The sequence below is a fragment of the Cervus elaphus genome, chromosome 30 (assembly GCF_910594005.1).
Source record: "Cervus elaphus chromosome 30, mCerEla1.1, whole genome shotgun sequence".
NCBI lineage: Eukaryota > Metazoa > Chordata > Mammalia > Artiodactyla > Cervidae > Cervus > Cervus elaphus.
This window is the reverse complement of record NC_057844.1, coordinates 22,050,442-22,071,386: the sequence shown is the minus strand read 5'-3', so window position 1 is coordinate 22,071,386 and position 20,945 is coordinate 22,050,442. Positions and strand designations below refer to the sequence as shown.

Here is a 20,945-nt window from a genome sequence, read left to right as displayed (position 1 = left end):
CAATAGAATCTCCAAGGGAGTGGACAAGTTTTCCGCGTGGCGTCCTGGGTCCCGGCCCCCTCGTGGGCGGAGCCGTGGGGGGAGTTGGGCATGGGGAGGGCGTGGCCTGTGATGGACAGTCGGTGCACCCGCCCTCGGCCCCCTCCCCCACCGAAGCCCCCGCTCCGGCGCCCCTGCCCCTATTCTAGAGCCCCGCCGCCGGTCAGAAACCAATGGGAGGCTCTTGCGCGTCTGGGATCGATTTTCCAGGTGCGGAGTTCACAGCCGCAGCAGCTGCAGCGTTTCGGATCCGCGGCGCCCTGGAGTCAGGCGCGGAGCCCCAGAGGGAGCTGCGCGGAACGGACCCAACGGTGACCCCCGCCACGCCGCACCTTCCTGGCCGGCAGTGGGCGAGCCTGGGGATCTGCATCTCCGGCCCGGGTCTACGCGGCTCGACCTCGCTCCTTTTCTCCCTTGGCACACGCCCAAGGCTGAAGACAGACCGAGGCCAGAGCGCACCGGTCCAGGAGGTAGCGGAGATCCGTGAGGGGGGACGGGCCCGCCCTGCCTGGGTTTAACTCGGCCGAGGACACTCGGGCACCGACAGGCCCGTCTCCGGGTGTGGGCGAGGGTCTATGGGTGTGGGTGAGGGTCTCCGGGTGTGGGTGAGGGTCTCCGGCCCACCCTCCCCTCAAGCTCTGTTCCCTGCGCCCCCCAGGGCCAGGGGCGGAGTGGCGCGCGAGTTTGAATTAGCCGGTGGGGGTCGAGCTGCAGATTCCTCCTCTGAAATGCAGGTGCCGGATTGGGTTAGAACCGAACCACGAGGATGCCACCCACGGCGCGCTCCTACTCTCCCTGCGTTTTAACACCGCGCTTCTCTTCCCCTGACCAGGTGACCTTGGGCTCCGAGCTGAATCACAGAAGAAATTAGTTCCTCCGCGAGATGAAGCCAGAGGAGGAGAGACCGATTACAGATCGCGAAAAGGCCAGTCGGAGAGTGAGTTACCTTCCCGGGGTGCTGTGTGCGCACACCTGCCTGGAGGACCTTCGGCGCTCACCTACCATCCTTGCTGCGCTCGGCGCGTGGTGTGCGCGGGGGAGACTCCTCGGCGCGTGGTTTGTTAGAGAACACCCTTTAGAAAGGGCGTGCTAATAACTGATTTTCAGTAACAGTTTAAAACCCAACACTTTTCTGTTCGTCGGATGTTGAGGAGTTTGATGCTGGAGAGGTAAAGTGAGAGTTGAGTTGTTTTGTAAGATCCCTAATTGCCCAGTTCGAGTAAATTAGCTGTCCTGAAAAGTTCGTCAAGCATTGGTGCATCGACCCCTTCATGGTCTATCCAGGTCCTGTGGTGGTGTTTTGTTGTTGTTGTTGTTTGTTTTTGAAGAACTATTTTGAATTCATTTAAATTATGCAAGTAATTTAGTGTGGTCTCTTAAAAACAGGACACAAATATTTAGCAAGAAAAACAAATCTATTTTCCAGTGTTTTTCTGCTCATGTTCATAGGTCTTCATTCATTCAGCAAATACTTACTGAAAACTTAACATTTCTCAGGCACAGTTTTGGAAAAGGAAATGCAGTGGTGTTCACATACCTGTTATGTTAATGCATATCTGTATCTCCAGAGAAATCCTTAGGTTCTTGTGTATGTGGTTTTAGAATATTTGTTAGTATTAACGCCTAGTTGTGTCCAGTTCTTTGCCCAATGGACTGACTGTAGACTGCCAGGCTCCTCTGTCCATGGAATTCTCCAGGAGAGAATACTGGAATAGGTGGCCATTCCCTTCTCCAGGGGGTCTTCCTCACCCAGGGATCTGAACCTGGGTCTCAGGCATTGCAGGTGGATTCTTCACCATCTGAGCCACCAGTGAAGGTTTTACCTAAAAGAGATCATGTAGTGTGTGTGTGTGTGTGTGTGTTACCTAAGGAGATCATGTAGTGTGTGTGTGTGTGTTTTACCTAAGGAGATCATGTAGTGTGTGTGTGTGTGTGTTTTACCTAAGGAGATCATGTAGTATGTGTGTGTGTGTGTTCCAGTCTAACAGTATATTTTGGAGATTGTTTCATGTTAGTACATAAGTGTCTGTGAAACTTAGTTTCACCTCTGCACAGCATGGATGCTCCATAGTGTATTTCTTCTTTTCCCATGGGTAGACATTCTGATTGCTTCTATTTTTTCTCTCTCACAAATCATGCTGTAGTGGACATTGTTGTATGTGATTTTTCATGCTGACCTTTGAGTATTTCTCTAGGATAGATACCTGTGCTTAGTCACTTCAGTCGTGTCCAACTCTCTACAACCCTATGGACTGTAGCCCCGCCCCAGGCTTCCCTGTCCAAGAGATTCTCCAGGCAGGAATACTGGAGTTGGTTGCCATTTCCTCCTCCAGCGGATCTTCCTGACCCAGAGATTGAACTCAAGTCTCCTGCATCTCCTGCACTGCAGACAGATTCTTTACTGCTGAGCCACCGGGGAAGCCCAGGATAGACGCCTAGGCCAGGCTTGCTGATCTGAAGAGTAGACTGTGCCTTTCCTACACATTGCTGAAATTCATTGGACAGCATTATTGGACTACCGTTTGGGGTGAAATTCATCTAGGCCCTGGTTGTGTAGAAAGGAAGGAAAAATGGATTATGGATGGGCAGAGAGAGGCTGCTCAATAGTTGGATCTTACTGGGATGACTCTGCATTTAATGGAGGAGCAGGGAGAACACCTGTGGGGGAGGGGCAACTCATAGAGGAGACTTAAAACTCTTAGGGTGCCCTCACTGCTCTGTCCAGTAAAAAAAATCATTATCTCTCCAGATCAAGCTCAAGACCTGCCTCTTCCTGACACTCTGTAACTGTCTCTGTTCATGCCTGCCTCACCCTCTTCTGGATTCCATTGATAACACTGTCAGCCAACATGATTGAGCTTCCTATGTGCTGAGCCCTGTGTTTGAGCACGTTCCATTCCTCTCTGTTCACGCTCATTCAGTCCTCACAAAACCTTTTGATGTAGGTATTTTCTCATCTTCACCATTTATTTGACAGTTTTTTTCAGTACAGGCATACCTTAGAGATACTGCGCTTCAGTTCCAGACCACCACAGTAAAGCAACAGACATTGTTTGGTTTCCCAGTACATATAAAAGTTGTGTTTACACCATGCTGTCATCTGTAAAGAAGGCTGAATGCTGAAGAATTGATGCTTTTGAACTGTGGTGTTGGAGAAGACTCTTGAGAGTCCCTTGGACTGCAAGATCAAACCAGTCAATCCTAAGGAAAATCAATCCTGAATATTTTTTGGAAGAACTGATGCTGAAGCTCAATCCTTTGGCCACCTGATGCAAAGAGCTAACTCATTGGAAAAGACCCTGATGCTGGGAAAGATTGAAGGCAGGAGGAGAAGAGGACAACAGAGGATGAGATGGTTGGATGGCATCACCGACTAAATGGACATGAGTTTGAGCAAGCTCTGGGAGATGGTGAGGGATAGGGAGGTCTGGCGTGCTGCCATTCATGGGGTCACAAAGAGTCAAACACGACTGAGCTACTGAACTACAACAACAAAGTGTACAATAGCAGTTTGTCTAAAAAGTGTACACATCCTAATTTAAAAATAACTTGATTGCTAAAAAATGCTAACCATCATCTGACCCTTCAGTGAGTCATAACCTTTTTGCCAGTGGAGGGTCTTGCCGCTACCAGCTAAGAATTGTCACTCGCCACATGATTCTACAAGTATGAAGCCACTAGCCCCTGCAACTGTTGCCCTTCAGCACACCCTGAAAAGAGTTCAGGGCAGAGATCAGGAATGAGGTACTCTGTGCTCTCAGAAAACTAGCAGAACAGGCCTTCAGATAGTTAGATATTTTCAGATTTTATGAGCCCAGTTTCTTGGATCTTCTCATACCTGGGAAAACACTAAAATCATTAGTAGAGACCTCTGTTCCATGTGACTGGCAGCAAGCAATCTTCTCGAAAGATGTGTACTTAACTGCATGTATCCCCTTTCCCTAAAATCATATATATATCCTGACTTCCCCCACTTTGCAGCAGTTCCTTAGAGCTATCTCATTGTAGGCCCACATGAAACATAACTCACAACTCTCAGTCTGAGCATTTTTTTGTTTTGTTTTGGTCAATACCTCATCGTTAATGGCTGCTGACTGATCAGGGTGGTGTTTGCTGAAGGTTAGGGGTGGCTGTGGCAATTTCTTAAAATAAGACAACAGTGAAGTTTGCCACACTGATCGACTCTTCCTTTTATGAACAATTTCTCTGTTTGATAGCATTTTACCCACAGGAGAACTTCTTTCAAAATTGGAGTCAGTCCTCTCAAACCCTGCCATGATTTGATCAACTAGTTTGATAAAGTTTATGTAACATTCTAAATCCTTTTTTTGTCATTTCACTGGGTCTTCACAGCATCTATACCAGGAGTAGATTACATCTATGGAACAAACCACAGTCTTTGTTCATTCATAAGAAGCAGCTCCTCTTCCATGAAAGTTTATCATAAGATTGCAGCAATTCAGTCACTTCTTCAGGCTCCCCTTTAATTCTGCTTTGCTTGCTTTTTCCTGGAAACTCAGCTGGTAAAGAATTCGCCTGCAATGCAGGAGATCCCGGTTCAATTCCTGGGACTGGAAGATCTGCTGGAGAAGGGATAGGCTACCCGCTCCAGTATTCTTGGGCTTCCCTGGTGTCTCAGCTGGTAAAGAATCCGCCTGCAATGCGGGAGACCTGGGTTCAATCCCTGTGTTGGGAAGATTCCCTGGAGAAGGGAAAGGCTACCCACTCCAGTATTCCAGTATTCTTGCCTGGAGAATTCCATGGCTGTATAGACACTACTGAGCGACTTTCACTCACTTACTCACGCTTGCTTTTCTACCACATCTGCAGTTACTCCCCTCATTAAAGTCTTGAACCCCTCAAAGTCATCCTTGAGGGTTGGAATCAATTTCTTCCAAATTTCTGATAATATTGGTATGTTGACCTCTTCCCATGAGTCGTGTGTCTGTGTGTGTGTGTGTGTGTGTGTGTGTGTGTGTGTGTAGTTGCTCAGTCGTGTCTGGCTGTTTGCGACCCCATGGACTGAAGCTCACCGGGCTCCTCTGCCCATGGAATTCTCCAGGCAAGAATACTGGAATACTGGAATGGGTTGCCATTTCCTTCTCCAGGGTATTGAACCCAGTCTCCTCACATTGTAGGCAGATTCTTTGCTGTCTGAACCACCACCAGGGAAACCCATGAGTCATGAATGTTCCTAAGAAGAGTAAACGAATAGTGTTACTCTGATGCTGAGAGGTGTGGCGAAGTACATGAATCAGGGGAGGGGCATTAGGATGACATGGAAGTGGAGGACCTCTTTTAAGCAGGTGATCGGGGAGTTCTTGGAGGAGGTGGCATTTGTGTGGAGACCCAAATGATTCAGATTTGGGGCAAAGTGTTCTAGGCTGAAGAACCAGGGGGTGTCAAGCTTCTAAGTTAGGAGTGACCTGAACGTCTGAGGAGCAATAAGAAAGCCAGAGTGGCTGGAGCAGAGGGAGGTGGCGGAAGAGGTAGAACACAAGGTCAGGGTTCATCATCTTTACAGATGCGGAAACTGAGGCAGAGAGAAGTTAGGCAGCTCGCTGGAAGTCCTGCAGCTGGTAAGGGGCAGATGTGGGATTGAGTCCCAACTTGGCCTTTCTCGCTTTCTCAGATGTGTATTTTCTTCCAAACTTACTTGACAATTGGTCATATACCACTTGCCTTTGATCAAACTTTTCTTTGCAATATGGTTTTGAACAGAGCTTTCCTTTGCAACTCTGCACTTCTTGAAAGTAGGTACCAGGTTAGAATCATTTAAAAACTACTCTGCACAGCACATAGTAGGTGCACCACAGTGGATCTTGAGTAAAGAATTAGACCATGATCCCCTCCCCTGGTCTTCTCTTCAGAGGCCTCCCGTGGGGCAGCAGTGACCCTCCCTGAAAAGGAGGTGGCCTGTGACCTGGCCATTGGCCTTCAGGCCACGAACACTGGAGCACCTTCTGTTCACTTGCGGGGGCTGAGCAGAGGATGGAGAGATGAACAGAGGTCCGCCCTGTGCTCTTGGAGCCGGCAGTCATAGGTGCTGGAGCAGAGGTGTCCTCACAGGGTAGGTCGCACAGACAAGGGTGATCGGCCTCTCCTGGGAGGGAGGGGTGCAAAAGTGCTCTGGAGGCAGTGGTGAGGTCTTGGAGGAGTGGGGTCTTGGAGGAGGAGTGGGCGTTGGCCGGAATCACAGTGGACTGGAAGGAAGGATGTTGCTGGTAGAGGACAGGACTGGAAGGATGCATTTGGGAGGCTGTGAGTGGCTTGGAAAGTGATTATGGAAGGCCCAGTTTTTCAGATCAGGAGTTCGGACTTTATGCCCAAGATAGGAGAGTTTGAGACACTCCTCAAGGGAGTGGAGCTGTTGGAACCTTGCTAGAGGCCTCGGACAATGACCAGCACCAGCCAGACTGCAGGTGGCTGAAGAGCCTAAAGAGGAACTGGGAGACGGCTGTTTTGCCCCTTTTTTTGTGGAGTCTACACTCCTGAGCGTCCTAATGTCAGAGGCCGGTGGTTATCCTGGCAGCCCCAACACAGAGCACATCTGATACTGTTGTAACTGGGGAATACATTACAGGGGTGTGAGCATGCTGGCTTTATAAATGTGTTTTTATCTGACATGCATTCTCCTCTCCATTGCAAGCATGGGGATAGGCCAGTGACATGAGCACTGTTCACTGATAGCATAGCGTAGATAGTGAGAGTCATTTCCTAGGCAGGTTGATAAGAAGTCTAGGGGTCCCCAAGGAGAGAGAGGTCTGGAATATTCAAGGAGGAAGAAAGGACAAACTTTTTTTTTCCCCCTCTACATTCTTTAGGATTATATAACAATAATGTATCCTGCCTGAGGACAGTCTTTGGATTAAACCTTCTGGTTAATTCTGTTATCTTAAAATGTAAAATATGGGAGTAGGTCTGGTCTTTACAAGGATGTATCCTGCCTGAGGACTGTCTTTGGATTAAACCTTCTGGCCAATTCTGTTATCTTAAAATGTAAATTATGGGAGTAGGTCTGGTGAGGTCTTTACAACCTCCAGACATTCTTTGGATTCTTTGGAGTATATAACTCCATTGCTAACACTAGCAAGGGGGTACTCTTTCTACCACCTTCTGATGTCTATGTCAGAAGCTTTCTCTATCTCCTTTATACTTTAATAAAACTTTATTACACAAAAGCTCTGAGCGATCCAGCCTCGTCTCTGGCCCCGGATTGAATTCTTCTCCTCCGGAGGCCAAGAACCCGGACGTCTTTGTGTGATTCAGCAACAACCTTTCATCTTGGGGGCTCGTCCGGGATCCTTCAGGACAAGGTGAGGATGCTTGGAGCTCCAGTTCTTTGTTCTCCTAGCGAACATGTTTCCTGCTGTACTTTACTAACTCTACGGTGTGCTTGTGTGAATGAATGACATGCCCTGCGCGGAGCAAGTGAGGAGCCCTGCTCTGCGGTTCCGTGGTAACCTCATATGGCTTATGGCAGAAACCTGTTGAGGGTTTATACCGAACTGCCAATGCCAAGAGGCACCCAACGTCTCCTTCGGGAACCAATTAGAAATGGGCAAAGCGTGTGGACCGAACTCTCCTTTCTCTGCCAAGCTTTTTGGTCTCTTTGACCATTTCATAACTCCTTGAAAACTAGAAGTACTAACCTAATCTATCGGATCATAGACTTTCAAGGGACTTGTGATCTGTTACTGCGTACTATGACTTAGGTTCCCAAACTTGGGTTGGTAGTCAGGAAGCACCTAGCCTTGCTAGGCATGGAAAGTTTGGAAACTAGATGGAGTTCTAGCTCCAAGAGCATCTCTGAGGTTAAAGGTTACTCAGATCGGAACTACAAGGGATATTTTTCTTCCTTTGGTAACGCTCTTAGTGGATAAGAGGAGGCTCATGCTGGTGTGCTGACGCTTGGAAGAAACATCTCAGTCTCATGTTTATATCGGTCTTACTGTGGTTAGGAATATACTCAGGGTCGTGCACAGGCACTCAGGTGACTAACGTTTCCCCCAGCGGTTTAGCCTGGGAGGCATTCTGGAAGGTTACTCTGATTGCACCCCAGGTGGCATCAGAGGCAAGCAAGGTTTTAATGGTGAGGAGCTGGACGTCAGTCAGGGATGCCGTCAGGCCTACCCCTGGTGCATCCCCACCCCATCTCGGTGGCGGAACCGGGAGGGCCGAGTAGGTCGCCTGCGTCGGTAAGGGACAGACTTAAGTCCGACCAGGGAAGGAAAGCTTTGGTGTGAAGTCTGTCTATACCCCCATCTAGAGCAGGGAGGGACGCCTCCGGTAGAAAACGGCGCTGGTCGCTTTTTTTCTCTGTCACAGATGGGAGCTAACAATTCCAGCCTCACTCCTTTGAACTGTATCCTGAATAACTGGGATAGATTTGATCCCCAGGGCTTAAAGAAGACACACCTGGTCTTCCTATGTGATACTGCATGGCCGCGGTACCCACTGGAGGACGGTGAATGGTGGCCAGTTGGAGGATCTCTTAAGTATAATACTGTTTTACAATTAGACCGGTTCTGTAGAAAACAAGGGAAATGGGTAGAAGTAGCATATGTGTTGCCCTTTTTCTCTCTGCGAAATATGCCAGACTTATGTCCTAAGGGTATAGATTTGGGTGTGACTCCTTCAGCTCCCTCCTGAGCTCCTACTTTGCTAGATGAGATGGAGGACAGGAGACAAAGAGATAAAGAAAAGCAGGTTTCTCCAATCCATCCCTGGGATCATATGCATAGAGCAGAAAGAGAGACTGAGGAACAGCCAGCCACAGACGCTGTTGCCTCTTCATGAAGCACCCACTGGGAGAAATAATCAGTCTATGAGAGTTAATAAGCCCTTTTCTTATCAAGAAATACAAAAAATCAAGGAGGATGGGAGACTATTTAGAGGAGCCAGAAAAATATATTAGAGCTTTTAAAGGTGTTACTCTGCTTTATGACCTTACTTGGAAGGATGCGATGTATATCCTGGGACAAACGCTGACTCCCGACTCAAAGACTTGAGTCTTGAGTTTTGGGAAAAGCGGTTGCTTGTGGAGATGAATGGCTTGGTAATGAATCAGTAGGGAAGAGGGAGGACCGCCCTCCCCACTGGGAAATCAGGCCGTCCCAGCTACAGAACCAGACTGGGACTACAACACAGTGAAAGGAAGATGGGATCAGAGTCATTTTGTCAGATGTATTCTTGAAGGACTCAGACAAGCGCGTGCTAAGCCTTTAACTATGGCAAATTGACAGACATAGAACAGGAGGAGAAGGAAGCTTCTGGTAAATTCCTAGATAGACCGAGAGGAGCCCTTCGCAGATTCACTGAGACTGATCCCAAAAGTGAAGAAGGAAAAGTGATCTTAAAGGATAGATTTCTCATTCATTCGGCTCCAGATATCCACTGTAAGCTATACAGGCGTATGGACCAAATCAATCTTTAGATAATCTGTTACAACTGGCTCAGACAGTCTATTATGGAAGGGAGTATGAGGAAAAGAAAGGCAGAGAAAGACAAAGGAACAGGCGGAAGCCTTCACAATGGCTATGAGAACCATTCTTAAACAGCCTGAGAGAAATGCCCAGAGGGACCCAGGTGAAAAGGGATGGGCTTGCTATTACTGTGGAAAGGAGGGGCATCTCAAGCGGGATTGCCCTCAGGCATCTAAGCCGCCCCCGGCTCCATGTCTGGTCTGCAAAGGACCACACTGGAAGAGAGACTGCCCCCAGAGACGTAGGTTTCAGGGGTCGGACTCTCAAGACAATCAGGCTGAAGGTGCCCGGGGGTCCCCACACGAGCTCCCATCCTAATTACACCTGAGGAACCCCAGGTATTGATAACTGTGGGAGGCCAGTCCGTCAGTTTCCTTTTAGATACTGGGGCAAATTACTCCATGCTTACTGAAGCCCCTGGCCCACTTTCTTCCCGATCCACTTCCATAATAGGACTGTCTGGATGAGCCAAAAGATATTATTTCAGTTATTCTTTATCTTGCAACTGGGATTCTGTGCTGTTTTCACACAAGTTTCTGATTGTGCCAGAATCACCCTCATCTTTTTTGGTGAGGGATATACTGAGCAAGGTCCATGCCTCTGTATTCATTAATATGGAGCCCTCCCTTTCTCTCCCTTTAGTTGAACAAAATGTAAATCCTAGAATATGGGCTGATGGAAAATCTGTGGTCAAGCACAAAATGCTATTCCTGTGGTTGTCAAGCTCAAAGACCCTCACTTATTTCCACATGAGAAGTATCCACTGAAACCTGAGGTTAAAGAAGGGTTAAAACCCATCATTGAGAATTTAAAGGAGCAGGGACTATTAGTTCCCTGTAACAGTCCATGCAACACTCCTATTTTGGGTATAAAGAAATCAAATGGTAAATGGAGATTAGTTCAAGATTTACGAATAATAAATGAGGCTGTAGTCCTTTACACCCTGTGGTGCCTAATCCTTATACTCTATTGTCTGAAATTCCTGAATGAGCCAAATATTTCTCAGTAATTGATTTGAAAGATGCCTTCTATTCAGTGCCTTTGGCAGAGGAAAGTCAATTTCTATTTGCCTTTGAAGACCCTTCGCAGCCAGCTTCTCAGTTAACCTGGACGGTTTTGCCCCAGGAATTTCATGACAGTCCTCACTTATTTGGACATAGTTTGGTCACGGGATCTACAAAACTTTAATAGCTCTGAAGCGGTGGTGTTACAATATGTAGATGGTATTTTGCTCTGTGCTGAGACAGAGGAAGCTTGTTCACGAGCAGCAGAAGACTTCCTAAACTTTCTGGCAGGCTGTGGTTACAAGGCATCAAGAGAAAAGGCTCAGCTTTGTCAACAATCTGTTAGATATCTGGGCCTAACCATATCAGAAGTGACTAGGGCCATAGGCCCGGAGAGAATTAAACCTATACTGAACCATCCCCTACCTATGACTTTAATAAGACAATTGAGAGGATTCTGGGGAATCTACAGGCTACTGTCCTATTTGGATTCCAGGTTGTGGGGAACTTGCCCGGCCTTTATATAAACTTACAGCTGAAACCCAGCAGGCCCGAACCGACAAACTGGTTTGGTCTCCAGATACTCAAAAGGCTTTTAAGGTTCTTCAGACTGCTGTCTGCAAGCTCCCACTCTGACCTTGCCCACAGGGTCAGAATTTAACTTGTTTGTCACTGAAAGAAAAGGTATGGCCTTGGGAGTTTTAACACAACCCCAAGGGCCTCACTAGCAACCTATTGCTTATCTAAGCAGAGAATTAGATGTAATTGCACGTGGGTGGCCCCACTGCCTATGAGTAATTGGGGCAATGGCGTTATTAGCACCTGAAGCTTTAAAAATAATTAATGGACAAAACCTTACTGTACTGACTTCTCATGATGTGAGTGGAATCTTAAACTCTAAGGTTAATATTTGGATAACAGATAGTAAACTTCTTAAATATCAGTCATTGTTGTTAGAAGGACCAGTAACTAAGCTCAAAGTTTGTGGAAATTTAAATCCTTCCACTTTCCTTCCTGAGAAGGAAAATGAAACACCTGATCACGATTGTTCCCAATTCCTAACTTTATTTATTTTTATTTTTTATTTATTTATTTATTTTTTGAGCACGGCGGCCTGCCCGGTCCAATTCCTAACTTTAAACTATGCAGCAAGTCTTCAAATACCTTCAACAATCGCATGTGATGCCTCTTCTTAAACTTCTTAAACATCTAACAACCCTAAGATGGACTGATGTAACTATGGACATAATGTGACTTTTCATTTTGATGACTATTTTGCCTTACATTTGTAACTGTATAATGGGGTTTTCTAACCATCTAAAAGCTTTTAATTTACAAATGGTTGTCTGAGCTCCTATGAGTGCCACAGCTTCCTCCAACTATTACTTGGGGCCCCTGGATCAGAGACCCTCAATATGAGGGCTAGGAGAATATGTTACATCTAAATGTAAGACCAGAAACTATAAAACCTCTAGAGGAGAACATAGGCAAAACACTCTCCAACGTAAATCACAGCAGGATCCTCTATGACCCACCTCCAAGAATATTGGAAATAAAAGCAAAAATAAACAAATGGGAACTAATTAAATGTAAAAGCTTTTGCACAACAAAGGAAACTATAAGCAAGGTGAAAAGACAGCCTTCAGAATGGGAGAAGATAATAGCAAACGAAGCAACAAAGGATTAATCTCAAAAATATACAAGTAACTCCTGCAGCTCAATTCCAGAAAAATATATGACCCAATCAAAAAATGGGCCAAAGAACTAAACAGACATTTCTCCAAAGAAGACATAAAGATGGCTAACAAATACATGAAAAGATGCTCAACATCACTCATTATCAGAGAAATGCAAATCAAAACCACAACGAGGTACCATTACACACCAGTTAGAATGGCTGCTATCCAAAAGTCTACAAGCAATAAATGCTGGAGAGGGTGTGGAGAAAAGGGAACCCTCTTACACTGTTGGTGGGAATGCAAACTAGTACAGCCACTATGGAGAACAGTGTGGCGATTCCTTAAAAAACTGGAAATAGAACTGCCATATGACCCAGCAATCCCACTTCTGGGCATACACACTGAGGAAACCAGATCTGAAAGAGACACGTGCACCCCAATGTTCATTGCAGGACTGTTTATAATAGCCAGGACATGGAAGCAACCTAGATGCCCATCAGCAGATGAATGGATAAGGAAGCTATGGAACATATACACAATGGAATATTACTCAGCCATTAAAAAGAATTCATTTGAATCAGTTCTAATGAGATGGATGAAACTGGAGTCCATTATACAGAGTGAAGTAAGCCAGAAAGATAAAGACCAATATAGTATACTAACGCATATATATGGAATTTAAAAAGATGGTAACGATAACCCTATATGCAGGACAGAAAAAGAGACACAGATGTATAGAACAGACTTTTGGACTCTGTGGGAGAAGGCGAGGGTGGGATGTTCTGAGAGAACAGCATTGAAACAAGTATACTATCAAGGGTGAAACAGATCACCAGCCCAGGTTGGATGTATGAGACAAGTGCTCAGGGCTGGTGCACTGGGAAGACCCAGAGGGATGGGATGGGGAGGGAGGTGGGAGGGGAGATCGGGATGGGGAACACATGTAAATCCATGGCTGATTCATGTCAATGTATGGCAAAAACCACTACAATATTGTAAAGTAATTAGCCTCCAACTAATAAAATGAAAAAAAAAAAAAAAAGGAGAATATGTTGCCTCAACAATTTAGGGGCTACGCCCCTAAACAGCAGGAAGTAGTTATGGAATGAAAATGACACCCCTTTCCCTTGGCAACATAATTCTCCTAAAAGAAAAGGGAATGAGAGTCATTTCCTAGGCAGGTTGATAAGAAGTCTAGGGATCCCCAAGGAGAGAGAGGTCTGGAATATTCAAGGAGGAAGAAAGGACAAACTTTTTACTTTTTTTTTTCTCTACATTCTTTTTTTTTTTTGGCTATTACAAAAGTTTAACAAAAAAGTTCAGTAAGAAAATGTACACAACCCAATTTTTCTGGTAGTAAATTGTGGCGAAGGGGACACATGGAAGCAGTTGATTTCTCTGGTGAACACAGCCGTTGTTCATACTCGTTCCAAGGCTTCTAACATGATGATACAATTTCCTCGTATCACCACCATTCCAATATTGTTCTGTTGCCCACTAGTTGCCATCTCCACACATTCATCTATCACAAGATTCCTAAAGGGATCAAATCCCTGCAGTATTCCTTGGACATGTCTGCCACCATTTAATTTCAATGATAACTTCTTGTCCATAAATTTCTTCAACTCAGGAGGGTGTGCTTTGCTCATGATGTCTACTCTGCGAGCTCAAAGAAGCCTCCAAACGGAATTCGAGTGATCCCTCACGCTCCAGCGGCAGGGCCGGGCTTCCTCTACATTCTTTAGGATTATATAACAATAATGTATCCTGCCTGAGGACAGTCTTTGGATTAAACCTTCTGGCTAATTCTGTTATCTTAAAACATAAATTAGACATAAACATAAATTCGGTCTACAACGCGGGAGACCCAGGTTCGATCCCTGGGTCAAGAAGATCCCCTGGAGAAGGAAATGGCAACCCAGTCCAGTACTATTGCCTGGAAAATCCCATGGATGGAGGAGCCTGGTGGGCTACAATCCATGGGGTCGCAAAGAGTTGGACATGACTGAGCGACTTCACTTTCACTTTCACTTTCTAAAACATAAATTATGGGAGTAGGTCTGGTCTTTACAAGGATGTATCCTGCCTGAGGACAGTCTTTGGATTAAACCTTCTGGCCAATTCTGTTATCTTAAAATGTAAATTATGGGAGTAGGTCTGGTGAGGTCTTTACAACCTCCAGACATTCTTTGGATTCATTGGAGAGTATATAACTCCATTGCTAACACTAGCAAGGGGGTACTCTTTCTACCACCTTCTGATGTCTATGTCAGAAGCTTTCTCTATCTCCTTTATACTTTAATAAAACTTTATTACACAAAAGCTCTGAGCGACCCAGCCTCGTCTCTGGCCCTGGATTGAATTCTTCTCCTCCGGAGGCCAAGAATCCCGACATCTTTGCATGATTCAGCAACCTTTCAATAGCGAGGACAAATCCGAGATCAAGTGTGTGCAGTGTTATTTCTATCTGTAGAGTTGGAATCACTGCCAAGTGGAATTCTGGAATGTTTGTGACTTTTTTTTTTTTTCTAAATTAGGTTAAAAGAGAAAATCTGAGCAGATCAAAGGTTGACGAGATAAAAGTAGAGGGCAGAACAGAGAGTGAATCTTTTATTGTGATATAACTAACTCTGCAAATAAGGAGTTTTAAAACACCAGTAATTGTGAAATCCATGGTGCTTGAATCTTGTAGCAGCTTTGTTGAAAGCCCGGTTCCTCTGCAAACTAAAAGCCATCCCCAGCATCAGGCATTAGAAACATCTAAAATTTGTTGGGAAATTGCTATTATAAAAGTAATTTACCTCTATAACAAAAATCTGGAAAATAAAGACCAAAAGGGGCAATTTACTTCTATTCCTGCCATTCTCAGGATTGTTAAAAAAAAAATTCAACTGAAGATCTAATTGGGGGGAATTCCCTGGTGTGCCAGTTGTTAAGATTCTGGGCTCCTAGTACAGAGGGCCTGGGTTCCATCCCTTGTCAGGGAACTAGACCCCACATGCTGCAAACAGGAGCTCACATGCTGCAACAAAAACTCGGTGCAGCCAAATTAATTAATTAATTTAAAAAAAGATCTAATTGGCTTTATTTAATTATTCACAAATCAGCCAGCCTCCTATCTTCACAGAAAGAAAGGGGCTCCAAGGAGCCGTACAAAGTAGAGGACATATAGGCATAGGAGACAGAGCAAGTTATTCTAGCAAAGAGATGGTTGTTTCAGGTCAGGTTACCTTCCCATTGGGGAAAGCAGGTGTCTGTCAGGCAGATTACCCAACTAGTGCTGCCCAGCTAGTTGCAGACTTGACTGGTTGAAGGTCATGATGTTCCCAGAAGAGACTAAAGGTGCAGTTAGGTTATATATTCTGTCTTGTTTGCTGATGTGGGGTTGAGCACAGGTGACTCCCTAAGGGGTGTGTTGTTTCTTTTTTAACAGGATGACTGTCATAAGTCTGTTTGTAAACTTCGTTTGTTTGCTTTTGCTGCAGTAGCTGTTGGTTTTAGAATTAAAACATACCTTCTTGCAATTCAAAGAGAACCGACATTTAACATCTTTGTCATATTTTATCCCAATCTCTTCTTCATTTTTTTTTTCCCTCTAAAATCGATGGTGCCAACATTATAGATATACTTTTTAAAAACAGTTTTAAAAGCTGTCCATCAGTGGGTCTGTTGTTGTTATTACCATTATAGAGTCTCTGGCCTCTCTTTCTCTGTCCCGACAGACTCTTGGTTTAGTTTGAGTAATTTTTTCACCGGCATGCTAGACTTTTTGTCCCTCCATCCTGTTTCTCCAGTATCAGCATACAAACTGCCCTCTCTTCTCCTCAGAATTGCTATGGAAATTCAGGCAACCGTGTGGCTGGTGCCCCTGACAATTTGTTTCTAATCTCGATGGTGCCTGCAAATGCCTTTGTCTTATTAGTCAACCTGTGAGTCACTCTTTCAAGCCTTCACCACCTGCAGCGAGCCTTCTGCTCAGTCTCTTGTCTTCCCTTAAATTCTCGACAAATGACCTCACTTCTTACCTGGAGAAAACTGATACCACTGCGTGTGATTTTCTTCAACTTCTGCCTGTCTCTCTGCACCTTCTCTCCATATTTTGTGTAGATCTCCAGTCTGTTTTCATTTGCCCATCCCTCGTCTCAGGAAGCCCACCTTCATTTCAAGATCCTCTCATCTTCCTTCCTCTCTGCAGGCTCTGGAGCCTTTATTGGTCTGATCAGGTCTTGTTTTGTCTTCTCTTCGCCGCTAGTCTTTCCTCTCTCTGCAGGCTTTTCTTCCTCAGCCTCATAAAGTCGTCCGTCTGCCTTCACCCTGGAGTCTCCTTGCCTCGTGTCTCCCCCTGGCTGTTGTACTACTTCCCTCTCTCCTCTTCCTCAGACTTTGAGGAAGAATCATCTGTACTTGCTTGTTTCCATGCCTCCACTCACTTTAACATCTTTGCTTTATTATTATTAGTTTATTGAATATAAAAGACATTGATATATAAACATACACACATACGTAGATAGTTGTAAAGCATAATAAACTAGAGAACACCTGACCCAAGAACAAGAGAATTATCAATGCCATGGCTTCTTGGCATTGAGGGAACTCAGCTCTTCCCTGCTTGTCTTGTGTCGCCCGGAGAAATACCCACTATAGAGGTAGCTACTAGCCTCAATTTTGTGTTTGTTGTAACCCAGCTTTTTTTTTGGGGGGGGGGGGGGGTGTGTGTCTGTGTCTTATCACATATATGATTGCCTGAACAATGTATTATTTAGTTTTTTGCTTGTTTCTGAGCTTTGTGAAAATGATATTAAAGTGTGTTTAGTTTTCTGAGGCTAGGTTGTCTCAGTAGAACACTATGTTTCTAAGGTCCACAGCGGTGCAGTGTGCTGTTGGGAAGGTGGCATGGTTTATCCATTCTCCTTGAAAGACTTGGTGAGCTTTGTAGGTTTCTGCAGTCTGTCCACTTCTGTTGCCTCACCACGCTCCCGAAACTGTTTTTGTTTGGGCTTCCATGAATGGCAAAGGCATATCCTCTCTAATTCTTATTTTAATGGTCTCTCTGCTACATTAAAAAAAAAAAAAAAAAAAAGGCTTGATTGAGATATGATTCACATACCATGAAATTCCCAGGTATGTGCAAACATCTTCACAATCAATTTGGGGACATTTTCATCACCTGAGAAAGAAATCCTGCCCACGCTAGCTATCACCCCCCCATCTTCCAATGACCCCTGTGCCTGAGCAACCTCTACTGGACTTTCTGTCTCTATAGATTTTCCTATTGTGAACATTTTGTATAGATGGCGTCTTTGTCTTCTTCTTGATCTTAGGGGGAAAGCTTTCAGCCTTTCACCATGAAGTAGGATGTTAGCTATGGGTTTTTCATGCTCTTTATCAGGTTGAGGAAGTTCCCTCCACCTCCTAATTTCTTGAGTGTTTTTACATGAAAAGATTTCGGATTTGATCAGATGTTTGTTCAGTGTCTATTGAGGTGACCATGTGTCTTTTACTTTTTATTCTGTTAATGTGATGTATTGTTGTTTGGTCACTAAGGCGTGTCCGACTCTGCAACCCCATGGACTGTAGCCTGCCAGGCTCCTTGGTCCATGTAACTTCCTAGGCAAGAATACTGGAGTGGGTTGCCATTTCCTGCTCCAAATGGTATATTACATTAATTCATTTTTGAATGTTAAGCCTAACTTGGATTCCTGGGACAAATCCTACTTGGTCATGGCATGTAGCCCTTTTTTATGTGTTGCTGGATTTGGTTACTTACTATCTCGTACAGGAATTTTGTGTCCATATTCATGAGAGATACTAGATTGTTTTTCTCGTTTCTCTTGTTTTCTCATGATGTCTTTTCTGGTTTTGATATCAGGGTGATACTGGTCTCAGAATGAGTTGAGAAGTGCTCCCTTCTTACAAATGTTTGATAGAATTCAATGTTGAAGCCGTCTGAGCTTGAGCTTTCTTGGGGGGAGATTTTTTATTATTACTAATTGAGTATCTTATTACAGGTTGGTTCAGAGTATCTTATTTCTTGAGTCAGTTTTGGTAGTTAGTGTATTCTAAGGAATTTGTCCATTTCATTTAAGGTATCTAATTTTTTGGTATATAGTTGTTCTTAGTGAAAAAGCTGGCTTGAAACTCAGTATTAAAAAAACGAAGATTATGGCATCTGGTCTCATCACTCCATGGCAAATAGAAGGGGAAAAAGTAGAAGCAGTGTCAGATTTTCATTTCTTGGGCTCCAGAATCACTGTGGATGGTGACTGCAGCCATGAAATTAAAAGATGCTTGCTTGCTTCTGGGAAGGAAAGCTATGACAAACCTATATAGTGTATTGAAAAGTAGAGACAGCACTTTGCCGACAAAAGTTCATAAGTCAACGCTCTGGTTTTTCCAGTAGTCATGTATGGATGTGAGAGTTGAACCACAAAGAAGGCTGAGTGCTGAAGAATTGATGCTTTTGAACTGTGGTGTTGGAGAAGACTCTTGAGCATCCCTTGGACTGCAAGGAGATCAAAACAGTCATTGGAAGGACTGATGCTGAAGCTCCCATCCTTTGGCCACCTGATGCAAAGAACTGACTCATTGGAAAAGACCCCAATGCTGGGAAAGGTTGAGGGCAAAAGGAGAAGGGGACAACAGAGAGATGGTTAGATAGCATCACTGACTCAATGGACATGAATTTGAACAAACTCTGGGAGATAGTGAAGGACAGAGGAGCCTCACATGCCATAGTCCATGGGATTGCAAAGAGCGGAACACAACTTAGTGACTGAACAATAACAAAACGTTGTTTCTTGGTGTTCCTTTATAGTCTTTATTTCTGTAAGATAAGTAATAATCATCTTTCATTTCTAATTCTAATAATTTTAGTCTTCTGTCTTTTTCTCATAGATCATTCTAGCTAAAGGTTTGTCAATTTTGTTGGTCTTTTCAAAGAGTCAGCTTTTGGTTTTGACGATTTCCTCTGTTTTTCTATTCTGTCTTTTGCTATTCCACTCTAATATTTTTTATTTTCTTTTGAGTGTGTTTAATTGTGTTCTCTAATAGATATGTTGAAGTCTTGAGTCCTGATACCTGTGAATGTGATATTACATGGAAATAGGATCTTCTGCAGATCTAATCAGTTGAATTAAAATGAGGTCCTACTGCATCATGTGTGTGTGTGCTTAGTCACACAGTTGTGTCGACTCTTTGTGACCACAGACTGTAGCCCACCAGGCTCCTCTATCCATGCGATTCTCCAGGCAAGAATACTGCAGTGGGTTGCCATTTCCTTTTCCAGGGTATCTTCCCAACATGGGATTGAACCCACGTCTCCTGCATTGCAGGCAGATTCTTTCCCATCTGAGCCACTAGGGAGGCCCCCCTGTTGCGTTATAGTGGGCCCTGAGTCCAGTCACTGATGTTGGTATAAGGACACCATGTGAAGACAGAGAGGAGGAAGCCATGTGGTTACAGAGACAGATTGGAATGATGCTTCCGTAAACCAGGAAGTCCTGAAGCTTGCCAGCATCCACCAGGAGGTAGGAGAGGGATGTGGAAGAGATTCTTCCTCAGAGTCCCAAAAAGGAAAATCTTGACTTCTAGCCTTAAGAGCTGTGAGAGATTAAATTTCTAATACTCAGTGTGTGGTATTTTGTTACCTCATAGGACACTGATACGCCTCCCTTCTGCTTGCTTTAGGTTTCGTCTTTCTTTTCCAGTATCTTAGGCAGAATTTTAGGTTATTGATTTGAGATTCTTCTTTCTTAATGGAGAAGTTCACAGCTGTAAGTTTCTCTCTAAGTACTGCCTTACCTGCATCCCATAAGGTTTGTCTTACCGTGTGTTGTATCTTCATTTTCATTTATCTCAAAGTATTTCCTAATCTCCTATTGACCTCTTCTTTGACCCTTTGGTTATTTCGGAGTGTCTTATTTAATTTCCATGTATTTGTAAATGTCCCCAAATTCTTTCTGTTACTGATTTCTGATTCCATTGTTGTCAGAGATCATACTTTGTGTTATTTCTGTTATTTTAAGTGAACTGAGGTTTGTTTTATGGCCTAGCATGTGGTGAAGCCTAGAGAATGTTCCATGTGTACCTGAAAAGAATGAATATTATACTGTCATTGGGAGGAAGGTTCTGTAGATATGTTAGTTGTTCATGTTTTCTCTCCTGTGAGTCTGATACCAATTTCAATGTGTGTTTTTTACCTCTTACACCAATTCTCGGGCACCAGTGGGTGTCCGACAATTTAACACATTTGCAATAGTGTCTATCTGGAGAGAGCATCAGCTCCCGTCGGTTATGGGCTCAGTCCTGCAAGACTGGCCCCCTTGTCCTTCCACTTCAGACACCAGTCACAAGTCCAGGTTGTCACCTATGCTTCTTTGGGTTTCATTTGCTAAGGGGGCCCACAACTCAGAAATATTTATCTACTAGATTAGCAGTGTATTACAAAAGGATACAACTCAGGAACTGTAGGAAGACAGAGATGCATTTGGCAAATTATGTGGGAAGAGCCACAGAGCTTCTATGGTCTCTGGTCACGCAATTCTCCCCAAGTCTTCACATGGTCACCAGCCTGGAAAGTCTGGAAAACCAGTCCTCTGGGGTTGTTGTGGAGGCATGAATGATTAAATCATTGGCTGTCAGTGGTTGAACTTGATCTCCAGCCACTCTACCCTCCCCAGAGTGTTGGGTGGGACTAAATGTTTGAACCCTGTAATCACCTCTTGGTTCCCCTGGCAACC

At 44.5% G+C, this 20,945-nt stretch overlaps 2 protein-coding genes across 3 annotated transcripts in view; one reads left to right on the top strand and one right to left on the bottom strand.

Annotated features, from left to right (window-relative positions):
* Nucleotides 1–113: 113 nt before the first annotated feature.
* ATP7B (ATPase copper transporting beta) overlaps nucleotides 114–20,945 on the top strand; it is a 78,831-nt gene continuing 57,999 nt past the window's right edge. Inside the window, exons 1-2 of one of the 2 annotated variants that reach the window (XM_043891745.1) lie at nucleotides 114–249; nucleotides 872–976. In XM_043891745.1, the coding sequence (XP_043747680.1) occupies nucleotides 923–976 (54 nt within the window). In that variant the 5' untranslated portion in view covers nucleotides 114–249; nucleotides 872–922. Of the gene's footprint in view, nucleotides 510–871; nucleotides 977–20,945 lie in introns of both variants that reach the window. The other variant, XM_043891744.1, reaches the window with a different exon arrangement.
* On the bottom strand, nucleotides 13,607–13,892 carry LOC122686592 (small nuclear ribonucleoprotein G-like). Its single transcript, XM_043891751.1, has one exon. It carries the CDS (start codon nucleotides 13,854–13,856, stop codon nucleotides 13,626–13,628), a length of 231 nt encoding a protein of 76 aa, XP_043747686.1. The 5' UTR covers nucleotides 13,857–13,892; the 3' UTR covers nucleotides 13,607–13,625.

Bases quoted from the DNA above. Each gene is read 5' to 3' on its own strand.
- LOC122686592 (XM_043891751.1), bottom strand. From the start codon at position 13,856: ATGAGCAAAGCACACCCTCCTGAGTTGAAGAAATTTATGGACAAGAAG.